Source organism: Megalops cyprinoides, chromosome 9 (assembly GCF_013368585.1).
Source record: "Megalops cyprinoides isolate fMegCyp1 chromosome 9, fMegCyp1.pri, whole genome shotgun sequence".
Taxonomy (NCBI): domain Eukaryota; kingdom Metazoa; phylum Chordata; class Actinopteri; order Elopiformes; family Megalopidae; genus Megalops; species Megalops cyprinoides.
The window spans coordinates 8,689,688-8,715,562 of record NC_050591.1 but is presented as its reverse complement, the minus strand read 5'-3'; the positions used below and the strand labels follow the sequence as shown (position 1 = coordinate 8,715,562).

Below are 25,875 nucleotides of genomic sequence, written 5' to 3'. Positions count from 1 at the left end.
CTTTGGAACACTGTCTGACCTGAACCTCTGACCTAAACTATGCATGCTACTAATGATTTTCTTATGTGTGTTGCCTCCTTTTATACCCCATAGAAAGGGATGTCTCTATAGTCTCAGAAGCTGACCTTTTAAAAAGCAAAATGTCTAGGTGTAGATTTTTTTATATCATATTTCAAAAACCTCTCAATGATGTTAATAAATGTGACTCATGTTCTAGAGTAAAATTCATTTTTTTGTGAACAAAATCAATTTTATCTGTGGGATTTTATCAAAATTAAAGTATAAACTAAAAAAATATATAAATAAAAAAGTTCAATTCAAATTTTTTTCTGCATTATGTTTTTGATCCTCTTTACTCAGGGTTCTGAATAATTATGGAGGCCACTGTAAGTGTCTGCATTCACCAAATGCTCTTTCAGGGTTTTTTTTTCTCCCCCCCTTTTGTGAGTTAATCTCTGATTATCTTTGAATGCACTCCCTATCTGTATGCTCTTTGAAAGTATATGCTGTTGTTGAATGAGAATGGAATCAGTTGGATGAGAGACGGGTGAGCATGTCATACAGAGGTCACAGCCTGACTGTGTGATCCTCAGCTGAGGTAAAGAGCACTTTCTCCTTTCATGGGCTGTACTTTAAAAAGGCAGTTCTTTGGTGGGCCTTTATAGCCTTTATTCTTTATAGCCTTTACGGTAAAGTAAATAATACTGGAAAATGGAGTTGAAATATTGTCACATTCAGCCAGTGGAAATGTGCAGGTAATGGAGAGACATGACTCTGCACTCCAACAAACAGGGTACGTAGACTGTACCCCCTGTTAAGACTCGGGCCAAACTCACTCCAGAAGGATCTTTTTGTAATGTAACGGCCATTAGGACAGGCGGTAGTGTGGCGTGCTGGTTTTGGTGGGTTTTACTGCCATTGCAGTTGCCAGTATTAGATATGTCTGAAAGAGAAGTTTGTGTTACAGTACGGAGGTACTTATATATGAAATCATTGCACAAACGTCTTGTGTCATGACAACCTTAGATCAATATGTCATGCTTCTAGAGCGATGACATACTGTATGAGGAAACTGATAGCCATAACCATGTTTCTGGTATTATCAACAAAGGGTTGGTTTTAGTCATTTTCAACAAATAAATCCCTCAAACTATTTATGTGTGTGTCAATATATGTATATATGTCTGTACATAAAAGGTCAGTGACAGCCCCAATATTGTTATATCCTGTTACATTGGCCAGGTATCGTGTGATATGAAAGATTTCAAGAAGTATAGCAACAATGTAATATCTAGCTAGCTAGATAAGTTAATGCTTGAATGATTTTGCCAGTGTTATTTAGTGATTTAGTTATCTAGGAACATTGCTTGTTAGCCAAATAGGTATATCCTAATTATATTGATTAAAAAAATGTAATGAACAAAAAATAATTTTGTCAGCAAATACCTTTCTCAATGAATGTGTCTCATAGATATTTATGATATATAACATTTATACGCATTAAAACATTTATGCCATTTTCAAATCAGTCCAGTATTTTACAGGTTGCCAATGAAGCAAACTTTCAGATAAACCTAAAATGGCCAGAACAAATGGCTACACATGTTGTCACATACTGAATCAATATGGCTGGTATATGAGTGTTTAAAAGGAAAGGGACATTTTTCTGGGCTGTGACTTTTAAAGCAGACTATTTAGAATATGTACGCATATCCCTCCATATATGAATGCATGAATACATTTTGGCTCTGCAAATTGGACTTTCAAATATTATGCCCCCTGGTCATGGATTTAACTTAAACGGGGAGCCCTACAAATAACATTAACTTCTGAACAGAAAATACAACCAATTTAGCCCAGAATGCACTTATTAACTTTTAATGAAAAAAAGATTTTTCTTGATATTTCTTTGGTACATCTCCTTATCCTCCTCAGGTCATGCCATTTTATTTTGGCTGAGTGAATTAACCAGTACAAATCAGTCATTATTTTCCAAATGATGTATCTTTACCCAGCCAATATACTTTGCTGCTGCAGTGGATAAATGTGTCTGTTTGCTTCCTCTATGTGAATATTAGGTTGGGATTTTTACATCCGCTCCCATGTGTTTGGTTGTTCATGACTTGTGTTTGATGCAGGGTTAAAAGATGCAGTCTACAGTTTTTGCTGGGAGGTGTCTTAATGAAGTGTGGCAAAGAGGGAGAGGTTCAGTGGGAGGGTTATCTTTTGCCTTTTTGGTATCTATTCATTGTGCCAGACTACAGTGTCTTTGCCTCCAATAGATAGTTTCTATCTGCCCCTGTAAAAGAGAGGAAGTCTACATAGAAGCAAAGTACTGCATCCATAGATGCTAAGAGTTAAACACATGGAAGACACATGGCAGTGCTGGTAAATGTGAATGTGCATGATGTCCTGTGAAATGACACACTTCCTTTGTTTCCTTCGTCGCCACCTCACGGTCTCTAGGTGTTACTGGGGAATAGTTTAAAACAGGAGGTTCTTCCACAGGTAGAGGCAGTACTTCAGGTTGTTCCATTTCCACTGCAGCTAACTGGTGAAAGCACCAAATGACACACAGAAAATCAAGAGCACAGCACCTTGAGTGTCTGTACTATTCACCACATCTGAAGTGAACCAAGCTCATTTGAGAAGTTGCAATGTGAAACCAAAAATTCTGGCATAAATCCTAAATTTAATATCATTATCACACAGAGATGTAAAAGATGATGTGGTGATTTAAATGAATCTCTCATAAATCTGTTGATTATTTTGTCCTTTTTGAGGGAGTTATGCTGAATCCTTTTCCCTGCAACACTGCCCCACCCCTCTCCAAGGGGATGGAATTTTTTTTTTTTTTTGCAAAACAGTTACCAAGGGGATGTAACATTCTTTTCCATTTTATTTTTGCCAGTACAGTTGGAAATATAAATACTGCCATTATTGTTCTTGTTTTCAATGTTCTCTCTACCATTATAGTCTCCTCTCCTGAGGGGTCTTATTTTGCCAATACAGTGAGAAATAAAAATGGTACAAACATATTTAAAAACACCTTTTTGGAGCTGTTGTCAGAATTGCTTTAAAATTACATAAACTTAATTACACAATGTACATTAATTTACAGTTAAAACAGGATTGTAACATACCGCCATTATGATATTTTACATGAAGTTGAAATTCATTTTCCATCATCATACATCCACCACTTGGCATCAATTCAGTATCAAAAGAGGCAGCTATTCCTATGTGGGGCTGAAATTACTGAAAATTAGTCCAAAATGAAAATGATTTTTGTGTAATGTAATTGCTAAGGACTCTCAAACCGGTTATTTGATATTTCTGTTGAGGTGGAAAAAAAAGTTCCACCAAAGGAACAGATCTCAATATACACTTCATGCAGTTCTATAATTGACAACAGAATTTTTCTTGTACAGTTCAGTGCTATGCTGCTCTGCTGTTACCCAGACTTCCCTGAACTGCATTATTTTGTGAAAATAAGCTCCAGCACATGAGCAGGAAAACAGTCTTGGGTCTGTGTGGTGACACAAAACCCCCAGCTGCTGTAAAGGTTCTCTCAGAGGCAGCGCTAGCAGGCTGATAAGTTAAACGCTTCAAAGACACAAGTGCCGGTGTGATACGATTCTGACCTCATGTACTAGTGCACAATTATACAGTTTAATAGTAATGATTTCTTTCAGAAATATGTCTACTACTAAACTCGCTATTAAGTGAAGAGGTTTACCTTTGTCACTTTCATCCGAGGTTCCTCTTGCCAAATTTTGCTTTGCACAGCAAGACAGTCTTCTGTTTGACTCGTTCCCTTCTGAATCTACTCTAGGTTGAGGGCAAAGCAGCACCAACAGCTACAGCTGTTGACTAATCAACCTTCCTTTACACATGAACCCACAACTTTGACCAGAGTTTTGAACCTGGGGTCCAAAACCTTCACGTAGGGACTCGCAATATTAAACATGGGCCAAGAGCACCTGAGTGACAATATCTCAAACATACACACCTGTACAAGCTTTCAGTGTTCAGGTAGAGCTTGTACTACTTCCCTTGGGAGGTTCCCTATATCTGTCTCCAGAGCCCTTACAAAGAGGACCACTCAGAACAGAGGAGCTCACACACATAGTATGGGTGGCCTTCATAAGTGTAGAGCCCATTGGGCAATGTGACATCATGATTTTTTTTTTTTTGTCACATCATAAAATGTCCTGAAACCAATAGATAAGGACTCACTGTAAATGTACTGGCTCAAATGTCAGACATGTCAGCATGTGCTGAAATATCATCCCCAGGAGCTGTAAAAGATTTTTTACACCTTCCTTCACACATCCTTATAAGATTATGGAAGGCACAAAATTGCACACATGACAAGTGAGAGGTGCACACAAGATACAACTTCATAACAGTGTGTCAAGGCCTGGAGTAGTTTGTTTGGACCTTTGTTTTTTTACCTTTGTTTTTCACTTGATTTTTGTTTCAACTGGCCAACAGATCAATGGTTATTATCCACCCTGTCTTTTCAGTAATTAGCGTTGCTGTAGGATGGCTGCATGGGTGTGGTGTACTAGCAATAACCCTTTGGGCCTTAGTGGTATCTATGACTCATTTACATATGCTTTGGTTCTTACATTTGTATCAAAGTACTCAACAGTGTTTTAAATTACATTTTTGTCATTTAGCAGACACTCTTATTGAGAGAGCCTCACATACATTACAGTTTGCATCATTTACCATTTTTATCCATTTATACAGCTGGATATTTACTGAGGCAACTCTGGGTTAAGTATCTTGCGGCAGTGCCCCAGTAGGGAATTTAACCACCAACCTTTTGGTTACAAGCCCTGCTCCTTACCACTATGCTAAAAGCTGCCACTGTTTTGTGTAAACTTAGAGTTCTAACACACTTGTAATGAGCTTGATTGAATGAACGTCAGTGAGTGACGCTCAGCTTAAGTTGCTGGTATACAGTGGGCTGATGGAGTTAAAAGCAGAAACTACGGGGGCCATTGCGGTGGAGTTGTAAGAGTTGGTAGAACAGCTGGCTGAGGCTGTGAAACATTGCCAAAAATATTGATGCTCTCTCTGCCAAGGCTGGAGTGGGATTGGGCAAATGCTGTCACAACAGGGTGTCTGTAATTCATGTAGTTATGCATAGCAGTGGTTGTTTGGTAATGTTTGTCTCTCCATCTGCTCACAATTGTTTTGCATAATATGCAATTATCTGTTGCGAGAGTGGGGGAGTAATGGCAGGGAGCAGGGCTTGTAACCCGAGGGTTGCTTGTTCAATTCCCACATGGGGCACTGCTGTTGCACCCTGGGGTAAGGTACTTCAGCTGAATTGTCTCGGTTGTAGTCCAGGTCAATGTGATGTATATATTTAAAGATATATATGTGGGTGTATGTGTGTATGTGTGTAAGTCAATCTGGATCAGAGAGTAAGTGGGGCATTAGAAGAGATAGACTAGAGTGCTAGTTTTTGGTAAATGAGCAAATGCCAAGCAGAGGATAGGAATATTCTTCACTGATGTAATAGTCATCAACTCATGGTCCCTGATGAGTCACTAGAAGGTACCAATGAGGGGTACAATGAGGGAACCCAGGCAGGATGAAGCCAATTATTGTACATACTATGCTATAATATAATTACAATAGTATATATTTTTTTCTTTTGTATGGGTAATCGCACAGCTAAGCTGCAAACCTGCAATGTTGAGGCTGTAAGGTTCAGTCTTCAGAGAATAAGCTTATAAAAGTTGCTTAATGTAATGTGTATTAGCTACATCTGGAAGCCATGCACACATGTAAGACCACTCTGAAGTTGTATTTTTGTGTAATTATTAATCTTTACGCTTTTTAACTCAATGATTAAAATGTTTAAAATCTGAGTAATCGTGTAAAAATAAATGTTGATGAAAACTCATGTTTTCATGATCTCTCCATAGATGACCTCAAAGGGCAGCAATTCCAACAATTTTAGCAGAGGTTTTGACTGCTGACCTATGTTAGAGATGTCAGTCATCTAAAGTAGAGGTTTAAACCCCAGCAAAGGTCAAGGCAGCTGACCCAAAAGCTGTGGAAATGGCATCATTAGTGAATAAGCCTAACAATAATAATGTTTCAAAGTAAACACAATGCATAAATATTTTACTCCATAAAACCCGGAGAGGACCTCATCAGTGTTGGATGGGGCAGCTTTTATTGGTGTTTCAAAATCACAGTGTGATTTTTTTATTACCTTTACCTCTTAGCTCTAACAATAAATATGATTCATTTGAAGCCTTGCAAAGTTATGCTGTGGAAAATAGATGAGGTATCTGACATGCCGTGAGGCAATTTGTTGACTTGAAATTGACCCGTCTGAATATTGACTGTGAAGTATTGCTTGCTGGTGATATCCAGGACCCTTTGCTGATAAGCCTAGAGAAGGTCAATTTTTCTGAATGGTTACTAGTTGTATAGCTCTGTAAGCAATTCCTGAGCTCTGGGTACCATGGGTTGACTATGATTGTGACTGTTACCGACATGTGAGTATACTATATACTATATATACTATATACTATATATATTCTATGGTTCACAAAAATACTGCAGTCCATAAGCAGATCACAATAATGAACTAATATGAGAACATACTTTGCAATTGGTGAAATGTAATGAAATTGTGCAGCTCTTTATGAGTAAGGTATGACCTTGAGGAAATAATCTTTGTGCCATAGGGCTCACCTGGTTGCCTAAAATGACTTTGTATTCCTTGGCCACAATTCTACTCTGCAGAGTAATAATTGGACCCAATCACTCCCACAAGATGGCTGCCCATACCATAACAGATCCACCACCATGTTTAATAGTTGGGAACAGGCAATGTGGGCTGAAGGCTTCCTTTGGTTTTGTCTAAACAAACCCATCCAGATGTAGGAAAAAGAGAAAAAGACGACTCATTGGACCATAGTACATTCTTTCACTGCTCAAACGTCCAGGTTTTGTGCTCATTACATCAAGTTATACATTGTTGCACATTGGCCTCGTTCACAAAGGGTCTCTGAGTGGCCCCCTTCCCATAAATATCAGCTTTGTGAAGCTCATAATGTATAGGTTTTGTTTAGACTGGGTTACAGTGGTTTACATCGAGTTCTGTGGTAATCATAAATAAAGCCAGTCATCGTCAGCAGATAATGGGCAGATTCATGGCCTGTTTTGAACCCAGGCTGTGGGGCCTTGCCAAGCCTCTTAGGAGCCCGTTTACACCTTTATGTAACCCTTCAAATGAAATTCAGGAAAACAAATCTACAGCAACATCCTGCTTTTTGTAAGTTCATTGGAAGCTTCTTAAACTGTATAGATGTCTCTCAAAGTTTCCTGTTTCCCTGGGGTAACAAGCTAAATATTTGCATGCATTTGGTAATGGGTAATGTTGAATCTGTTTGCTAGTGATATTTTTCAAATGCTTTTTTTATTAGGCATAAAGCATCTGTCCTACATTCGTTAACCTTATTTGACAATAGCGATAACTTATTTCCCCCTGAAGAATTTGCCATTTGGGCAGGTAATGGTTACATGTCTTTCATTGATATGTTCATACCTAGTTAAGAAACTGTCCACCTGGATCCTGAGTAGCTCAGTGGCTAAGGTGCTCACGTTGAGCTTCTTCTGAGCTCTACAGCCTGCGTTCGGTCGCCGGTGTGTCATCAGCCAACCAGGACCAACAGTCTGCAGTGGGAGAAAAGGTTGGCTTTTTTCTGCTGGGGATAGGGCTGGGGTTACTGGCAGGGGTTGCTTGTCTCACTGCTCCCAGGCACCCTGTGACTCCTCAGGTGCCAGCCAGTTGCTTGTATGATGCCAGTGAAGCCACGCCCAGCCTCCAACAAATGCTTAGCTCACTACTGTGCACTGGGCGACTTGCATCGTGAAAAATAGCCTCAGCTGACGTGTGAGTGTACTGGAGGGTACGCCCCAGCTCTCCTGCATGAGTACAGTGGTTGTTGCGGTGAGACGAGCATGACATATCCATTTGGAGATTCCAAAAACAGGACTGCGTAAAGGGAAAAAGTAAAAAGCCTGTCCACATTTATTTTTACATGATTACTCAGATTTTTATAAGTTAGTATTTTGTTTACATTTATTTTTTTAACAGTATGGCTTATTGGTGTCATGTGCTAGTGTAACAGCAAGTAGCAGGGATTTTTGCTGCAGTCCTAAACCTTCCTTTGAATTGGTGTGGATAGGATTTTTTAACTCATTTTCCTCAGGTGGAGTTAGAGTAACTGTTTGGAGTTAGTTTGACTGTTTTTTAGGGTTATATGTGATTATTTGGGCCCATGAAGACCTCTGCCACACCCTGCTTTATGTCTACAAGTTCCCTGGTGCACAGAGATAAATATGTGCTCCTGCCTGATATGGCTGTGAAGAACATTCCTTTGGTATGACCTGTATTCCTCAGGCATTCTGTAGTATGTGTGCTAGACAGGGTTGTATGTGATAGCAAAGGTATTGGGACAAATACAAGCACAAGTACGAGTATGAGTATTTTGTTGTTAAAAATTAATTATTCTTCAACAAAACTGAGCCAAAGAAAGCCACTGCAGCCACAGAGTTGAAAAAGTGAGAACGCTTTTTCGTCTAGTTTCATGGCTTTTCTCAGAACGTTCAGTTTAGGTTCCAGAGGACATTCCTGGATTGTTTTTGTTTTGGTTGTGGGAACAGTTGGCATCAAAGTTCCAAGCACATTTGGTTAGAACATTTATGGAACTTATTTGTCTAGTATTCTGGCTGTTCACAGGATGTTAGACTTTGGTTAGTTTAGGAAACCTTCCTGGAGTATTCATGGAACATTTTTTAAACTAGAAATGTTTTGAATTAATGTTCCAAGAATATTTGATCACAGATGCAATGTGTCTCATCCTCCCCATCAGTGTGTGAGGTACATACAGAATAAGGGTACTTTGTCAAGTAAATGATTTTATTAAAATATGATATTGATATGTTGTAACATCTCTGCAAAATGACAAAAAATAGCAGCGCAAGGCTCTGAGCTCCTTCCTGCGGTTATTGTTTACTGTTCATAATCACCATCTTTAGAGCATTGATGCAAATATCAGATAATGCCTACAATGCCTACATGCCTACAGAAAAAAATCATGAATTTATAAAATAAGTCTATAGCACTCTGTGCCGTTGAAAAACAGTTTCTTGCCAGATTTCTAACACCCAGGACATACATCCATACATTTTTTAAGAAGAAGAAACTGAAGAATTGAATGGTACTGTAATTTAACTGAATGTTTGCATAACATTAAAAATAACAATACAGCCACATATTTGCTAACTGACTTTAGTACAAAATTATATTTATAATAAAGCATACTCACAAATAAACCTTGTGATTTACATGTACTGAAAAATGCATAAAAATACATGAAAAAAGAAAACTGAAGAAGGGACAACAGCTTTTTGTGTGTATTAGTGCTCTAGTGGATAATGCTAGCAATGTGCAAACAAACCATATATCATGCTGGAATTACAGTACTTAGACTGTGGCTATATGCAGCCCAAATCAAGAGACTTAACACTAGTTTGCTAAAATGCTTCAAGTACTATGCAATCAGAAATTGAACAAAAGAAGTAAAAACAGCCTAGCATTATTTCCTGCAAGGACATTTTCAGCAGGTAAAGCACTCAGCAAACGCAGAAGTAAAATACATTCCCAGACAGTGGCTCTATCTTCCTTGTTCAAATATGTCGCCAGTTCAATTTGTGAATTGTGATTTATGTCAATCTGAACCATCAGTTATAAACAAAGAATTAAGTCAGTTTTAGAAGATCGACAGTTATCCAAAAATACAACATATGTTATGGATCATTGAAACTAACTGATAAAATCAATCATATGTACATATGCATTTGTTTGAGATAATCAATGCACATATTTGAAAGAAAATTGAGTTTTCAGAATATTTATACTCCCTATATTTTGTGAGAAGAACTTGTAAAACATTATTGGCACGATTCCTTGATAAAGTTGCATTGCTATCAAAAGGTAACCTCAAGGAGACATTCCTGTTGGGTTAGATCATGGCTACTTACATAATATATGAAATTTTCATGTGACATTGGATGTTTCCAGGGTAAAGAGGTGTGATTAAAAATGTTTATTGTTTATTAAGGGAACATATGCATCCTAATGTATACGAGTAAAGCCTGACTAACCAAACCGGGACATTACAGAAATGTATCCTCACATTGTGAGAATGTTCCCTGTTAGCTGGGTCACAGTTTTGGCTAATGTTCATTCAGCTATTTTCCTAAGGACATGGAACAAATAGGGAAGTACTGGGGCTTTTGGACACAGTGTTATTTTTGAAGGATTTATTTGAAGGATTAAAGTCGGAAAAGAACATAAAATGTCCAGCTCAGCTGTGTGTTTTTTTATTATTTTTTTGTTTGTTTGTTTCTTTATGGCGTATTGTGTGTCGCAGGTAACATCAGTTGCAAGGGGATGACCGAGCACACTCACAACATCAGCGTCCACAACTTCAGCAACTCCGTCCTCAAGACCCTCAATGAGCAGCGCAACCGGGGCCACTTCTGTGACGTGACCATCCGGATCCATGGGAGCATGCTGCGCGCCCACCGCTGCGTGCTGGCCGCCGGGAGCCCCTTCTTCCAGGACAAGCTGCTCCTGGGCTACAGCGACATCGAGATCCCCTCTGTGGTCTCGGTGCAGTCCATCCAGAAGCTGATCGACTTCATGTACTCCGGGCTGCTGCGCGTCTCTCCCTCCGAGGCCTTGCAGATCCTGACCGCTGCCAGCATCCTGCAGATCAAGACGGCCATCGACGAGTGCACGCGGATCGTCTCCCAGAACGTGGGCTCAGGAGGGGCCAGGGGGTTCCCGCTGAATTCCGGGGAGTCGCTGGAAGAGAAGTCCAGGGGGACCCCGGATTCGGACACCTCCTGCCCGGGGAACGATGTGGAGTCCATTTACAGAGAATCCCATCTGAAGCAGAGCCTGGACCACAAGCCCCTCTTCCCCTCCACGGGCCTCTCGCTGCAGAACGGCTCCCAGGATCGCTCCTACTGCGGGGGGGCTCTCATGGGGAACTACGGCTCGGTGCTCACTGTGCTGAAGGACCAGCACGGCCAGGAGCCCATCCCCGAGAGCCCACAGCAGATGGAGAGGTACCTCTCCGCCACGGAGACCACCCACTGCCGCAAGCAGTCCCGGCCGGTGCGCATCCACACGGGCAGCGTGGACATTGTGCAGGATGTAGAGGAAGAGTACGGAGCCTACGGCCAGGAGCAGGAGCCGGAGCAAGGCCTGGAGCACAACGAGGCTGAGGAGTGTGGCGAAGTCGCCGAGGCGACAGAGTGTGTGGACAGCGAGCCCAAGGGGGAGAGCTTCGACTCCGGCATGAGCTCCTCCATCAGCACCGAGCCGGACTCCATGGAGCAGCAGTTCGTGGCGGGGTTCACCCGGGGAGGGGTGGGAGCCGGCCCACACGGGGAGCCAGCCGAGCTGCTCTGGGAGCAGCCAGCGCAGACCGAGGTCAACGACTCCTCCCCCGAGCCCTTAAACGACGGCGAGGAAAAGGCTGGACCCCTGAGCGAGAAGATGGTGCTCCAGCACTCGATGAACCCCGTCATCTCTAAGCTGATGCCCAACGCCCAGCAATACCTGCGCCCGCCCGCTTCCCTGGCCAGCAACCTGCGAATGCCCCTCACCATGACCAGCAACACCCAGGTGATCAGCACCACCGGCAACTCCTACATGCCGGCCCTCTTCGCCACGCAGTCGGCCGGCAGCAACAAGCCCGTCCTCTTCAGCCTGCCGCAGCCCTTAGGGAGCCAGCAGGCCCAGTACGTGGCCGTGCCGCCCCCCACCATGCCCCCGTTTCCCACCCAGCTGTTGGCCCAGCAGACCTCGTCGCAGAAGGCGGGGCAGGCCGGGCAAGGAGAGAAGAGGCCCTACGAGTGCCCTCTGTGCAGCAAGACCTTTACCGCCAAACAGAACTATGTCAAGCACATGTTTGTGCACACTGGTGAGTAACCTTGACTCTCTGAAGGTCGCGTGAAAAAGCACAGTGAGTAGTTCATGCTTCACCTTCCGCTCATTATCTCTCTGCTTTTGGTCTGTGTGTTCTATCAATCCCCGACAAGGCACATTCATTGTGTCGAGTGTGTCTGCCAACTAAGTTAATCAATAATAACAATAAAATGTAGCTGCCTGCACTGATCACTCTGGCAATGCATAACATTTCTACAAAAACATCTCAGATGACATGCAAATGTTGATGGATTTATAGTATACTTAATTTCATTTGGAATATAGCATATTCCTTAGCAGGACATAAACCTTTGACCTTGAGATTACAGGCAGTGTCTTATCCAGTGTCATTTATTGCAATGCATGCACATTCATTAATAATTCACATCCAGCATATGTTTATGGTAAATGAATTGTCATTGACAACCATGTAGAATAATTACACATAAGATGAGTGCAAAGTGTGGAATTATGCACTTTTATTACCTGTGAGAGTAGATACTTTACATAGCCCTTTACCACACTGCCAAGGTACATTTGATTCAGAGTAATTTTATGACCTTTCAATCCCTGGCAGTTTTTACATACACACTTCTAAGGAGCACCTTTGAGAAAGGCCTACCCAGGGATCATGAGCACCAAATGTTGTGCATGTTGATGCCGTAGATTATGATACATCAGAAATAGTGTCAAAGCTATGCACTTGTGCTGGCCACATTTTTATTCTATTCAAATCTGGAACAATGATAAGGTGTGGTGCAGCAATTGACTTAAAGGTGGATGTCGTTTGCCCATCTGCATATTATCTGAAGACACTACAAACTGATCAGCTTCTAGTGGTCCTTTGTTGCCTGTACACTGGTGTAGCTGTCGAAAGGTCTTAAACTTAAAGTTTGTAACCATCGGGCATCAGTTAAAAACAAACAATCTGGCACATTTAGTATTGATTAATCATTAGTCATAATGATGTAACTGACTTGTTGTCCAGTCAGAAAGGAGGCTAGCAGAGGCTCCACCACATATGCATCTCAGTATGACCTTTGACTGACACTGTTCTCCAAGTGGTTTCTGTGGTCAAGAGAATGGACATGAAGAATGTGTGGTAATTCAGACCTACGTTTTCCATCAGTAAGCTTGTTGTTTTTGTATTCTTTTTTATGCTTGCATGTCCATGGTTATCCAGAGACTAAAAAGTTTACCCAAAGTCAGAAAATGGGCCAGAGAAAAATTCACCAAAAGTTTCATAGCGCCTTTCTTCTTTAGCTAATTTATTTTTGTTTATTCAGGGCACACACATAAATAAATTCATCAGCCACTTTTCACCAAGATCAAGGGATAAACTAAATTTAACCTTAAAGTAATTATGCAATTATTGGTGCAGTTAATGATCTTAGTGTTGCGCCTGTCGAACAGCAGGCACAGCTGTGAGTAGCCAGAAGTTGCCAAGTAATGAAACTTCATTTAAGGGCACACTCAGCATTTCAATTGTCCAGTCATCAACATAGGAAGTCTTTTGGAACATTTCAAGACCCACCTGAATATATATGATCATAACACATATTACAGTGATTACTGATAATAATCACCACTCTAACTGTGCCTATCCCTTTGTGATTGTATGATCACAAAAAACCCGTAAAACGTGTGGCTAATAAGCTACAGCGTTATTGAGTGTTAGTGTGTGCTTTATCTTTGAGCCTGCTGATTAGTGTATAAAATGGATTGGTAGAAAAATTTATGGCAGTGTTGATTATGCTGATTGGTGTATTTTAATTTAGAATAATTAACTTGCTTGTTTTATACTTTAAAGATTAAAACAATCGGACAACTTTATCCTCTGATTACAAGTGCACTACAGAAAACCTATAGACAGCTGGTGACTTCAGTTCCATCTCACATGTCTAACACATGTCACATGTATTGCTGTTGTATAGTTTGTGCAATGTGATCAATGCACAAATGTCATCTTTTTGACATGTGACTCAATAATTTGTTGTAGCTTAGATATTAAAAAGGTCTCAGACTTGTGGCAAAAGTGGCGTATGCATAACATATATGCACCATTCTGTAATTGCAACACATGCAATGTATTGTATTTTAAGACATATGCATATACCATCAGTCTTTATTTCTGTGAATATATCTATATCATTGGGATAAGCAAATCTGGTGTATCTATGCCAAATCTGTCTCTATCACTGGAAAGTTAGTTTTGTTTTATTTGAAGACTATGTACATTACTGGATGATGAAGTATATTCATTCATAACATTTGAGACAAAATTAGAGTCCAGGTTCTATTTTTGTGCTTTGACTTCAATTTTGTTCTTCGAGGCCAACAGCAGTTGCCAGGACAGATTTTTGGTGGTAGATAGGCATGTTGTAAGGTTATTAAGTAGGCTGTGGTCAAGGTAATGGATGAATCAATAATGAAATGTGGTTTCAAAAACTTATTTACTATGGGAACTGCTCAGTGCCCTTGAGACTGCAGTTTTATGGTTGTGTGTATGGTTTCCGACAGCAAGCTTTGCTTAAAACTTTGCAAAACACAATTTAGTGTTTTGGCCATACAGTCACATCAGACTCTGTTGAGCACAACTGACAACAGACTTTAAGCGATCAAACTCATCTAATCTGTGGTTAGGACTACCAGTAAATCCAAAATTGTTAGCGATACTGCATAAATACAGCCATAATATTCACCATTTAGTTAGACTGTAATGCAAAATGACAGACTGTAATATATGTATACTGTAGTATATTATATTTTTCCCTCAGTTTGGAACAATTCCAATTTTTGTCAAGAATGTCAGTGATTTAGTGCATGTCCAAATTGCAATTAAAATAATTGCACTTTTATTGCTACAAATTAACCACATCTAGCTAGGATTTCTAACAGGCTACTAACTGTAGCACTGTAAGGGGCAAATGCCTATCAAGTCAAGGCTTTGACCTGAAGACTCAAGTCCCATAATGGTCCTGTGACAAGAGCCTGTTGATGATGCTTTGAGTCAGCTATGTGAGTCCTTCACAAAAATTAAGATCAATAACTTGCATTCACTAGGAAGGCTAATTCAGTCTGAGGCAGAGAGAGTGACAATGGAAAGCACATATCTGTAAAGAAACAATGATATCGCAAGGTTTTGTTTCAAAACCCTTAACCTTCAAAAAAGGAAGTTTTCAGTCTGAGGAAATCCATGGAATAGATATACTGCAAGTGGACAGTGAGAAGGAAGGTGAACTAAGCTATTTCTTTAGGATGCTTTTAGTAATAGCAAAAATACTCTCAAGCACAGTTGGGCTTATTAAAGTGTGAGTGTTCATTTTAGGCTCATTAAAAGAGTGTTCAATTCATCTTCCTTTCCCCAAAGACAAAGAGTTATTTGTTTTGTTTGCCACAAACAATGTAAAATATAAGATCAGACCAAGTGTCATTACTATCCAGTGAAAAGCAAAACACAGTTAAATAAAAAAAGGCCTGGGACATTGATGCAGTCCAGACAATAAGGTGATAAAGAAGCTGAAGGAGGAGGCTGATGACTGGAGGCCATGACCCAAACCGAATTTTTGTCTCAAGAAATGCAGTACACACAAGCTGTCTGAGACATGCACCAGAAAGCCACTGACACAGAGCAGGTCCATCATGTACGTAATGGTGCCCACTTGTGTGATCATTGATTTGCAAATCTTCCACCCGAGGTAGACGAAGACAGAGCTGTCATGTTAATATCCCCAATCTATGGATTGGAAATGCAGCTTTTGAACCAATAAGCAGACATGGAGACTTTTCTTTAATTGTAGAGAGCCAGTGGGGAGCCTCCCAAAGCGAAATGAGCTCTGCAGACATCACAGGACACCACAGAGAAAATTCTGGCTAAACTGAGTAGATTGACCCAAGAATCTGAATGACTAAATCCAAGACCCACATAAAATGGTAACGGACTTTAACCTGGTAAAGCAGCGGTAATCCGTGAGACTACGGAGGAAGTACGTGTTAGAATCTTGCGTACCGCATGTTGAAGGAGAGATGCACTGAATATAAACTTCATTGTGGTTGCTGTGCTAACCAGGACACTGGGGAGGCCCTGTGAAGAATACCGGCCTATCTGAGGTAGAGCTACAGAGGCACCAGCAGGAGAAGGCCAGTCGCTGTGAGAATGTGACACACATGTAAACTGAGTTCATCTCCCAGGTTCCATCTGGTAGACTCACTGACACACCACAGCATAACGTACAGAATGTGACAGAAGAGCTCTGGAAGAGGCCCCTGTCTGAGGGAAATAAACTGAGCAGTGTGGTGGCTGAGAATGTGTTTCTGATACTTAGCTTACAGAAAGTTTGTTTCACAACAAGAATTTGGAGAAAAGACTTAGTGCAGCTTTGGCGGACGCCCAGACTACAAATTCCGAGCAGGGGAAAACCTGAAAAAAGAGAAAGTTTTAGAAAGTAATAGAAGCATTGTTGGGCTTATAAAACAGCGTAGTGCATTATTTTTTCTTTTCCTAAAGAAGGAATGACATTTATATGTTTGCTTTATGAGCATGTTTAACATGCGTAGGAAAATGTCATTAAATCAGCAACATGGCATTTTTATACTCGAATGTCTGCTTCCACTGTACTTGTTTTCCCATGTGTCTTCTGTCCAAAAGTCCCACTGATGCAGCCAACTCATTCCTGTGTTGCACAATACATAAATTTATTCATGAAGCGCCAGCATCCTTAGAGTGTTCTGATCTGTCCTTGCATTGTGTTTGTGTTTACCCATCAGTTGCAACCAAATGACTACAATCTTTTAGGCTTCAGGCTGCAAAAGACTGGTTGTGACAAACATTCTCCAGTGCAATTGGTAATTGGTCAGTGGTCCTATAGGGCACGTTTAGACTACAGCTTTGTTCACCTAAATGAGTACAGTACCAGAAAAATCTTAACATTCGAGTTTGTTAGGGATTTAGACTGAAACAAACTCAAGCAAAATGAACTGTGACTGCCTGAAGAAGTTGGTACAGCTTATGTGTGTGTGAATATGAGAAGGGCATGATTCCTTTGCAGGGTTGGGAGGGTTACTTTTAATATGTATTCCATTACAGAATACTTGCCCTAAAATGTAATTTGTAATGCATTCTGTTAGATTACTCAAGGTAAGTAACTTTGGATTACTTTCTGATCACCGTGTTTTTAATTTTTAAACGTATGTAAGTAAAAGTGTGAATGTGGCATATACTGGTTGGGTGATTCTCACAAACTACAGTATGTCCAAGTGATGTCAAAATCTAATTAGCTGAACTTGAGTGATTTTTTTTTTTTTACTGCAATACATAAAATACAGTCTATATTTTTAATTATGATAACATTTCACGTAAAAAAAAAAAAACATTTACAAAAGTTTTATAAGGACGTGCACCAGTATGAATCCGACTAAGGTTCTGAACGGTTATTTGTAGAATGTTCTCTTAGCATTGTTGTGGCTAACATTTTGGCACCCCCATGTTAAGTCTATGGGCATTTCATCGCAATTTCTTCAGAATTGTAAATGTTAATTCAAAAATTGTACATTACACGAAAACATGAGTTAGAAAAGGCACAAGCCACCCTAAATACATTGTGAGTAAGAAAGGAGTATCTTAACAATTTAAAGTATAATGTGCGTAGTGTAAAATTGTTGGAGTAATCGCAGTTTTGGCCAGAGCATTTTTTCAAGTAAAAAAAAAAAAAAACGTTGGCAGTGTTTGTTCAAAAAAGCAGTTGAGAGCGTCTTTTGTTGCCATAACAACAGTAGCATGTACATTGATCCGTCCAATTTGACTCCAAACGGCATCTTTATTATGAATGTTATGATACAGTTTAACTGTCATGTTGTACAGGTCACTGTGCACAGAAACTAGCACAATTAACTTCTCCACCGCTATCTTCTCCAGTTTTGGTGGTTTTTATGGGAAACGACAGGTGTCACTACTCCGCTTGTGATTGGACAGCTGTCAAAAAAGAACTTGACGTAGGGCATTTTTTCTGAGAAGTTGAACTTTTTTCAACTTAAAAAATGCTCTGAGCTGTAGAAAAAAAAACACCAGCGATAGTGTTAAAACAACGCTCAGGACGTTTTGAAAACTACGGAAGCCGAGAATGGCAGTGCTTGCAATTATTTTTTTAATGCCGTTATCTCGAGATCATGAGTTAATTATTTCATTATCTCGAGATAACAAAGCTCGTTTTCTCATGATAACGGGTTATCTCATTATCACAAGATAGCAAAGCTCATTTTCTTCTGATAGCGAATTAATTATTTCGTTATCATGAGAAAACAAAAGGTCGTTACCTATAATTTTTATCAGAGATCAGGAGTGCCATGCCAGCATGCATAAATGGCATCTTGACAATTGTAGCAACTGATTTAAGCTGAAAATGTCAGGAGTACCCATTATTGGTCAACGCATCAGACTGTACTTCAGTCAAGGTCTAACACAGGCAGAAATTGCATTGTGTCTTTCTGTTAGAGATAACATTCAGATCCTCCCCGACAGTCATGACAGCGATCTTGAAGGCTGAAATCAGGTGTGATCAAATCGCAGCATTTCCCAAACCTCTCCTGGAGGACCCCTTGTCCTGCATGTATTAGAGCTCTCCCTGCTCCAACACAGCTGTTTCAAATGATCAACTCGTTATGAACTCCTGAAGCTGCTTAATAACAAACTGATCTTTTAAATTAACTGTGTTGGAGCAGGGAGAGATCTAATACATGCAGGACAAGGGGTCCTCCAGGAGAGGTTTGGGAAACTGATCAAATGAGCCAGGCACTCATTTTCGAGTTCTCCATAATTATCTCGTGATTTAGAAAAAACAAAAGTCGTTTTCTCGTGATAAATTATGTCTTTATCTCAAGAAAACGGGCTCTGTTATCTCGAGATAATGAGATAATTAACTTGTTATCTCACAAAAAAAAGCTATGTTATCTCAAGATAATGAAATAATTAACTCTTGATCTCAAGATAATGGCATTAAAAAAATAATTGCAAGCACGGCCGTTCTCGGCTTCCGTAGAAAATACGGTCTACTTCATAGGATTATTATGTAAAACATAATAATCTGACAGCTTCAAAAAAGACGCCACGTGTGAACACAGCCTTACTTCAAGATGCTTCTTCAGGTTAGAGGTCTACTCTTTTGAAGCAGATAGCAGTTTGGTTGCTGGCAAACACAGCTTGCATTGTACTGTTATGTTGCGACCTTTGCCAAATTTGAAAGTAAAATGGTTCCCGTATTTCCATAACATAAACACTTTGTGCTGGCTGCTTTCTGTCTCACCATTCTTCTTCTTTTTTTTTTTCGTGAGGGGCATATGGGAGATACACCCCAGAGTTGCTTATATCGGATAGATTTTCCAACTGAATTAACATTAAATAAAAAAAATTAATGAAATTAAATGAAAAAAAAATCCAATGTAATCTAAATATTTTAAAAATGTAACTGTAATTTGATTACCATTAATTTAAACGGTAACTGTAACGGAATACATACTCATATTTTGTGTTTTAAATACGTAATGTCGTTACATGTGTTCCGTTACTCCTCAACGCTGTTCCTTTCCAACCAGGAAACAAACCCCATGCATCTGTGTGTAGAGCTCTATTGCAAAGCATTGAAAGCAGAATGCTAATGCTAACTGGAGAAACATGTAGAGTGTAGAATGCTCTTCAAAATGTTGTGAACAGTCCGAGTCTGTTCACCTTTTGTTTTACATGGATGATATCCTATTAAATTATCATCCTAACAAATTCAACACTCTTAGATGGACTGGTTGCCCCCTCAAAAGCCGATAAGTTGACAAAAACACCTTTCTTGTGGTATTTGGTCATGCTCAACATCATTTCAATTTTAATATATCAATACATGTATACCATTTTTATAATTTTACCATGAATGGTCTTGTGCACTGGGGTGCATCACCAGACAGTAAATTAGGGATATGCTCTGGCTCTGCGTTTATGAATACAAATAGGCCAGGTGCTGTCAAAACACAGAAAGCCCTGGAAGTGAAATAATGAGAAATTTCCTAAAGCATGTTTAAATGATTGCCAGTATGACTATTAAAGAAATTGATGATACATTCCGTTCAAATGGAGCCAAATCATTTCAAATGAACCTAGTGCGAAATGAGTCTTAGAGATGCCAGCAGGTATGTGTAGGAAGTGCTTTTCTTATGAGGGAACACAAAAGGGGCAGCAATGCAGCATAGTGGTTAAGGAGCAGGACTTGTAACCAAAAGGTTTCTGGTTCAATTCCCCACTGAGGCCCTGTTGGTGTACCCTTGGGCAAGGTACCTAATCCACAATTCCTCAGTAGATGTACAGCTGTATAAATGGATAACATTGGGGGGGAAAAAAGCGAATGTAGCAAATGTAAGTTGCTCTGGATAAAGTGTTTGCTAGATACCAAAAATGTAATGGAAAAAAAGTAGTTGTCACAAAAAATGCCAAATATGGTCCATGTTAAATTATTTTCTAAATACACGATTACACAGATGACTGATCTGAGTCATTGTATATTGATTATAAAAATCCACTTCTGTAAAATATATATTGGATGTCTAGTCATGAGGGAAAAAAATTAGGGTGTATGGTCTTTTATGTTGTTATTTTCAAACTCTTTTTTTCTGTCATGAGCCAGTGATGATTTGATATTGTATGTGCATATTTTCTGTTTATCTTGAACTACTGCACTTTTCAAAGTTGCAACAAACAAGAAAGGCTGAGATTTTCACTCATTAAAACTAATGATTATTGAGTGTTTATGTATTTGCAAATCCTGTCTATTGAAATAATAGTTTAGTGGGCATGCATGTCCATATTCCAAAAACCAGAATGAATGAATCAAGTCCGTTGCAAATAAATAAAATGATTTTAAAAGTCAAATAAAAAAAAAGAGTAAAGACAGGATTGCCCTGTCACATGACATCATTAGTGCAGTCTTCGATTGGTGGCAAAAGCTGACCTGTACTGCTGTTTTGGATTCAGCATTTTTTCACAGCCTTGGTCCACATTGTGATTTATTCCCATCTTTTCAAGCTCCCAGGCAATGACTCTGTATATGTCTTTGTTCCGTCCAGCTGTTTCTGTACGTTGGAGTCAGCGAAACACTTAGTGGAACTTGAGTACCCTCTAAAACTAGACCAAAATTTCTCCGGTTTTGAGATCCTTCCCTTATCCTTTGTGGGATGTCAGTGCATTTAGAAAAATTGGTGGTGATGTACATCTTGTTTTGTATATTCCTGCGTGTGATCTGTGTATTTGGCATATTTCCACCCTAAGGCTAGGCCTAACTCGTGTGGCCCAGCAGATGCAAACAGGCTTGACCTTGTGTCTCATGCAACAGTTTAAGCCAGAGGTGCGTTCAAATTCGGCAAACTGAGGCGAACATTCCAGACAAACAGGTTTTCTTTCAACTTTTAAACTGGAACGGTTTTGTGTGAACATTCCAAATTTTTAGGTTTAAACTGTAATAAGATGGTGACCAACAAGGCAATTGTATTAGCTGCAGCCTCTGTTATTATCCATGATTTTTACAGAGGAAAACACGCTAGATGTAGTTGATTTGATACAGAGTATACTGACACGGAAACCAAAACATGCAAGAATAGAGGGCTACGTAATTGAAGTCGTACCAACCTACGACAATTTTACATTTAGGTCACACTTTCGGATGCATACGACTACAGTTGAAGTAAGGATTTAGCCTTAGGCCTATATTAAAATGTTAAAAAATCTTTAAGCCTAATTGTAGATGTTGAAGTTAAGGACAGGTGACTGGAATTTGAAAATACTGTTACTCTTTGTAGGTTACTGTACTTCAGTGCAATATAATACAAGGATGCATTAAAATGCAATATAGGGATGCTAGCTAAAGCCTTTGGTTTATTTCAGAAACTTTACCAAGAGCTAGGACCACATCTCAACCAACACACTGAACCCACCATTGAAGTGCGAATACTGTCAACACTGTGGCTGCTGGAAAACCAAGAGTCCTTTCGAGGGGTGCCTGGTCAGTTTGGGGTCAGCAAAGGCAGTTTGCACCACTACTTCATTCAAATAGTTGAAAAGCTTACTGCGCTGATCCCAGAATGCATCTGCTGGCCATCACCTGAGCAGTACCCAGCTGTTGCAGAGAGGTTTGAAAGAAAGGGAGGCTTATCAGGTGTCATTGGATGTATTGATGGCACCCATATACCCATCAAAGGTCCATCAGCACACAGGGATGCTTTTATTACCAGAGAGGGATATGCTAGTGATCAATTGCAGGCAATGTGCAACAGCCAGTTGCGCTACACACACATTCATGCTGGCAATGCTGGATCAGTGCATGACTTGCGCGTGTGCAGAAACACTGACATGAAGGCAATGTTGAATGCCTACCCTCTCTTTGCCCAGTACCATATAGGTGATTCAGCCTACTCTCTGGAGACCAACCTGCTTGTCCCTTACAGGGACAATGGTCATCTGACAGAGCACCAAAAGAGATATAATAACATACATAGCTCAACAAGAGTCCACACTGAGCGTGCATTTGGGCTCATAAAATACAAGTGGACACGACTGAACTTCCTTGATATGGCACTACTAGAAACTATTCCAAAAGTCATAGCCAGCACGTGCATCCTACACAATTTCATTCTGACCAGTGAGGGAGATGAAGATAATGTGAGCGCTGACCCTGCAGATGACGCCATTTCCGCTGAAGATAACACTCAGGTAGCACCGCGGAGAGCAGCAGAGCAGAAGAGAGAGGACATTGCTGCAGTTGTATACAGTTAAATAAAACTTTTAATGCCAAGAATGCTCATTAGTCGAAACAATGTATAAGTAAATAATAAATATATAATAAACTATTACAATGAATTGATAAAAATAGCTCACCCTATTAATACATTAATAGATAATACATTTAACTAAATTAAATGATTACAATAAAACCTTTCACTTTTCAGCCATGCATGCAATTGCAATGGTGAACTGTCTTAAAATGACATTTCTCTCTTTTTGAATCTCTGTTGTTTGTTTCTGAAGTTTTATAATTTCGTCTAATTTTTCAGTGGTTTTTTCACAGTATCTTTTTTGAGCTCTGCCCTTGATAACTTCCATTATGTTACTTGTTGGGTCAGAGGGTGACTACACTTAGAACAGGTGTGCATAACACTGGTCATCGCTGGGGCCTCACAGAACCACATTGATTAGCAATGCCATGGGATGTTACTGAGGGGGTCACGGATGGGGTTGCCAGGGAACTGTGGCCAAGCAAACAGAAAACTGTTTGAAAATGTTCGCAAACGTTTGCCTTTGTTTGCTAATTTGAACGCACCTCTGGTTTTAACCCAGAACTTGCAAATAGAGGCGCAATACAATTTATAGGCTGAGTTCAAGCACTAGGTTTGGCCCTCAGTGGAGAAGGGGCTTCTGTCTTCAGACAGGTATTTATTTACAGTGCAAGCAAGACAGCACGCATGCTGAGAGGATACAATAACTATGTCTTCTTCAGCTCACACCCATGAGTTGACTGAATGAAAACAACAAACCAAAATTAGGATTACAACAGCAAAGTAAAATAAAGACCCTTGATAGGATGAAGACATTGTTGCCTTTGAGATTTTTTTTACTACATTTGCTGGCTCTTTGTCTCACTCTTGTTCTCACTCCCCAGCCTCTCTCTCTCATCATCATAAATAAAGTTTTTTGTGTCTGAAAAATGTATATTTGTCAGCATTTTGATGAACGTTACAAATGCTGATTGTCATGAATAGGGGCCTGCCTGTAGTTTGGTGTGTCAGGTCCATTACAAATAGAACATATTGGTGCATCAGCAAAACACAATGCATGGTGTAGATCAGTTTCAGTGGTTAGAAAAACCAGTACAGATTTCGTCAAGATGGAAAAACCCTCTGACAGTTGGAAGCATGTCTTATGATGAGATTGGATAAAATGTAGCCAGATTTTATCAATGTTTAGCCAAAAAGCACACCAGGATATATTGCGAAAAAGCTTGAACCGTTGCAAAAATAGAATTTTAGCACAACAATGATCCAAAACATCCATCTAAATATACAAAGAAATGATTAACTGACCACTAAGTAAATGTTCTCAAATGGCCATCATCAGACCTCAGACAAATCGAATTGTATAAGAACAAAACAAAAACAAAACCAAAATATATAAGGATCTAGAGTAATTCTACTTCTGTAATCACCCCCCACCCCCCCACCAAAGACAAATGGCTACAGGAGTTGTCTTGTCAATTTTATCAGTTGTCTTGTCAATGTAACACCCTTTGTTTTTATTTTGCAGAAGAAAATTATCCTACATTTCGCTGTTCCATTCCATTATATAACGATTTAATCAGGGGGGTGAATAAATAATATAGAAAAAAGTATTTCATTCAAGTGTTAAACATACATGATGTCACGTAACATCTGCCTTTTTGGATGATTATGAGACATAAACGGAATGACTTTTAAACAAAAGATACATTCAGAAGTGATAGACTTGCTGTGGAAGAAGTTGTCTTAAACTGAGATCCTTCCAGAAGTGATAACTGCAATTTTTTTGTTTTGTGTTGCACATTCAGGTCAGAAACCGCACCAGTGCAACATCTGCTGGCGCTCTTTCTCTCTGAAGGATTACCTAATAAAACACATGGTGACGCACACGGGGGTGCGCGCCTACCAGTGCTGCATCTGCAACAAGCGCTTCACGCAGAAGAGCTCCCTCAACGTCCACATGCGGCTGCACCACAAAGAGAAGTCCTACGAGTGCTACATCTGCAAAAAGAAGTTCTCCCATGAGACTTTGCTCGGGAGGCACATGGCCCTACACAGCACGGGTGGGGGCGGGGTCACGGAAGTGGGCGGAGCCGCCGGAGCGAAAGCCGCCGGTCCCATCCCCGTCCCCGTCCCCGTCCCCGTCCCCGTCCCCATCCCCGTCCCGGCGCCTGTGGCAGCTCCTGAGGTGGTGGCCGGAGACGGGGCGGGCGTCGGCGTCGGGGTGGGGGAGGCCCCCTTGACTGGCTGCTGATAGCGAACCACCCACAATGCCGTGCGGCCACCAAACCAAATTCAACCAAATTGAGCATTTTCAGTGGCCGCACGTGTACGCGCGTCTCGGATCAATAGGTACAAAGTGTAAGACCTCTTCCAAAAAAAGATCAAAAAAAAAGTGAGCTTGGAGAAGTAAGCGTATAGATGCTGACACGTTACGTTTTCCAGATTTTATGGCGTGTTCTCAAAGAAACACATTGATGGTGGCCTTAAGGCCGTGTAGTTTGTAACTGGTCCACAGGCTGGATCCTTACTACAGGCCTCTAAATGTTTGCTTTCCTTTATCATTGATTTATGTGTCGAGCACTACAAAAAGGGCCACTATCTCTAAGTCTAACATACACACAAGATTTATTCACAAAACAGATCATAACAAAAGAATCCTGTAGCATTTATTTAAAAGCAGTTGATGATGTAGGATTAGTGTGTGAGTGTGTGTGTGTGTGTGTGTGTATATGTGTGTATATATGTATATATATATATATATATATATATATATATATATATATATATATATATACACACACACACACATACACACACACACGCTCACATTCATATAAAATAGAGTCCCTTGCCCTAAGGGACAACACTTTTCACATTTACTTCATTGAAACTCTTTAATTGTACAGTTCTCTTACAGACCATTTTAGACACCATAAAAGTCCAGTCAATAGTATATAATGGTACAATATATGGGCCACCGTCATGAAAACAAAAAAGTACCTGCTTTGTACTTTTGACTTCAATCTGAG

At 40.1% G+C, this 25,875-nt stretch overlaps 1 protein-coding gene across 1 annotated transcript in view; it reads left to right on the top strand.

Moving 5' to 3' along the window:
- Window positions 1–25,458, top strand: part of LOC118783296 (zinc finger and BTB domain-containing protein 20-like) — a 58,889-nt gene extending 33,431 nt beyond the window's left edge. The window contains exons 3-4 of the mRNA XM_036537082.1: window positions 10,479–12,041; window positions 24,652–25,458. Of these exons, the coding sequence (XP_036392975.1) occupies window positions 10,499–12,041; window positions 24,652–25,097 (1,989 nt within the window). The 5' untranslated portion in view covers window positions 10,479–10,498 and the 3' untranslated portion in view covers window positions 25,098–25,458. The remainder of the gene's footprint in view (window positions 1–10,478; window positions 12,042–24,651) is intronic.
- Window positions 25,459–25,875: the final 417 nt, after the last annotated feature.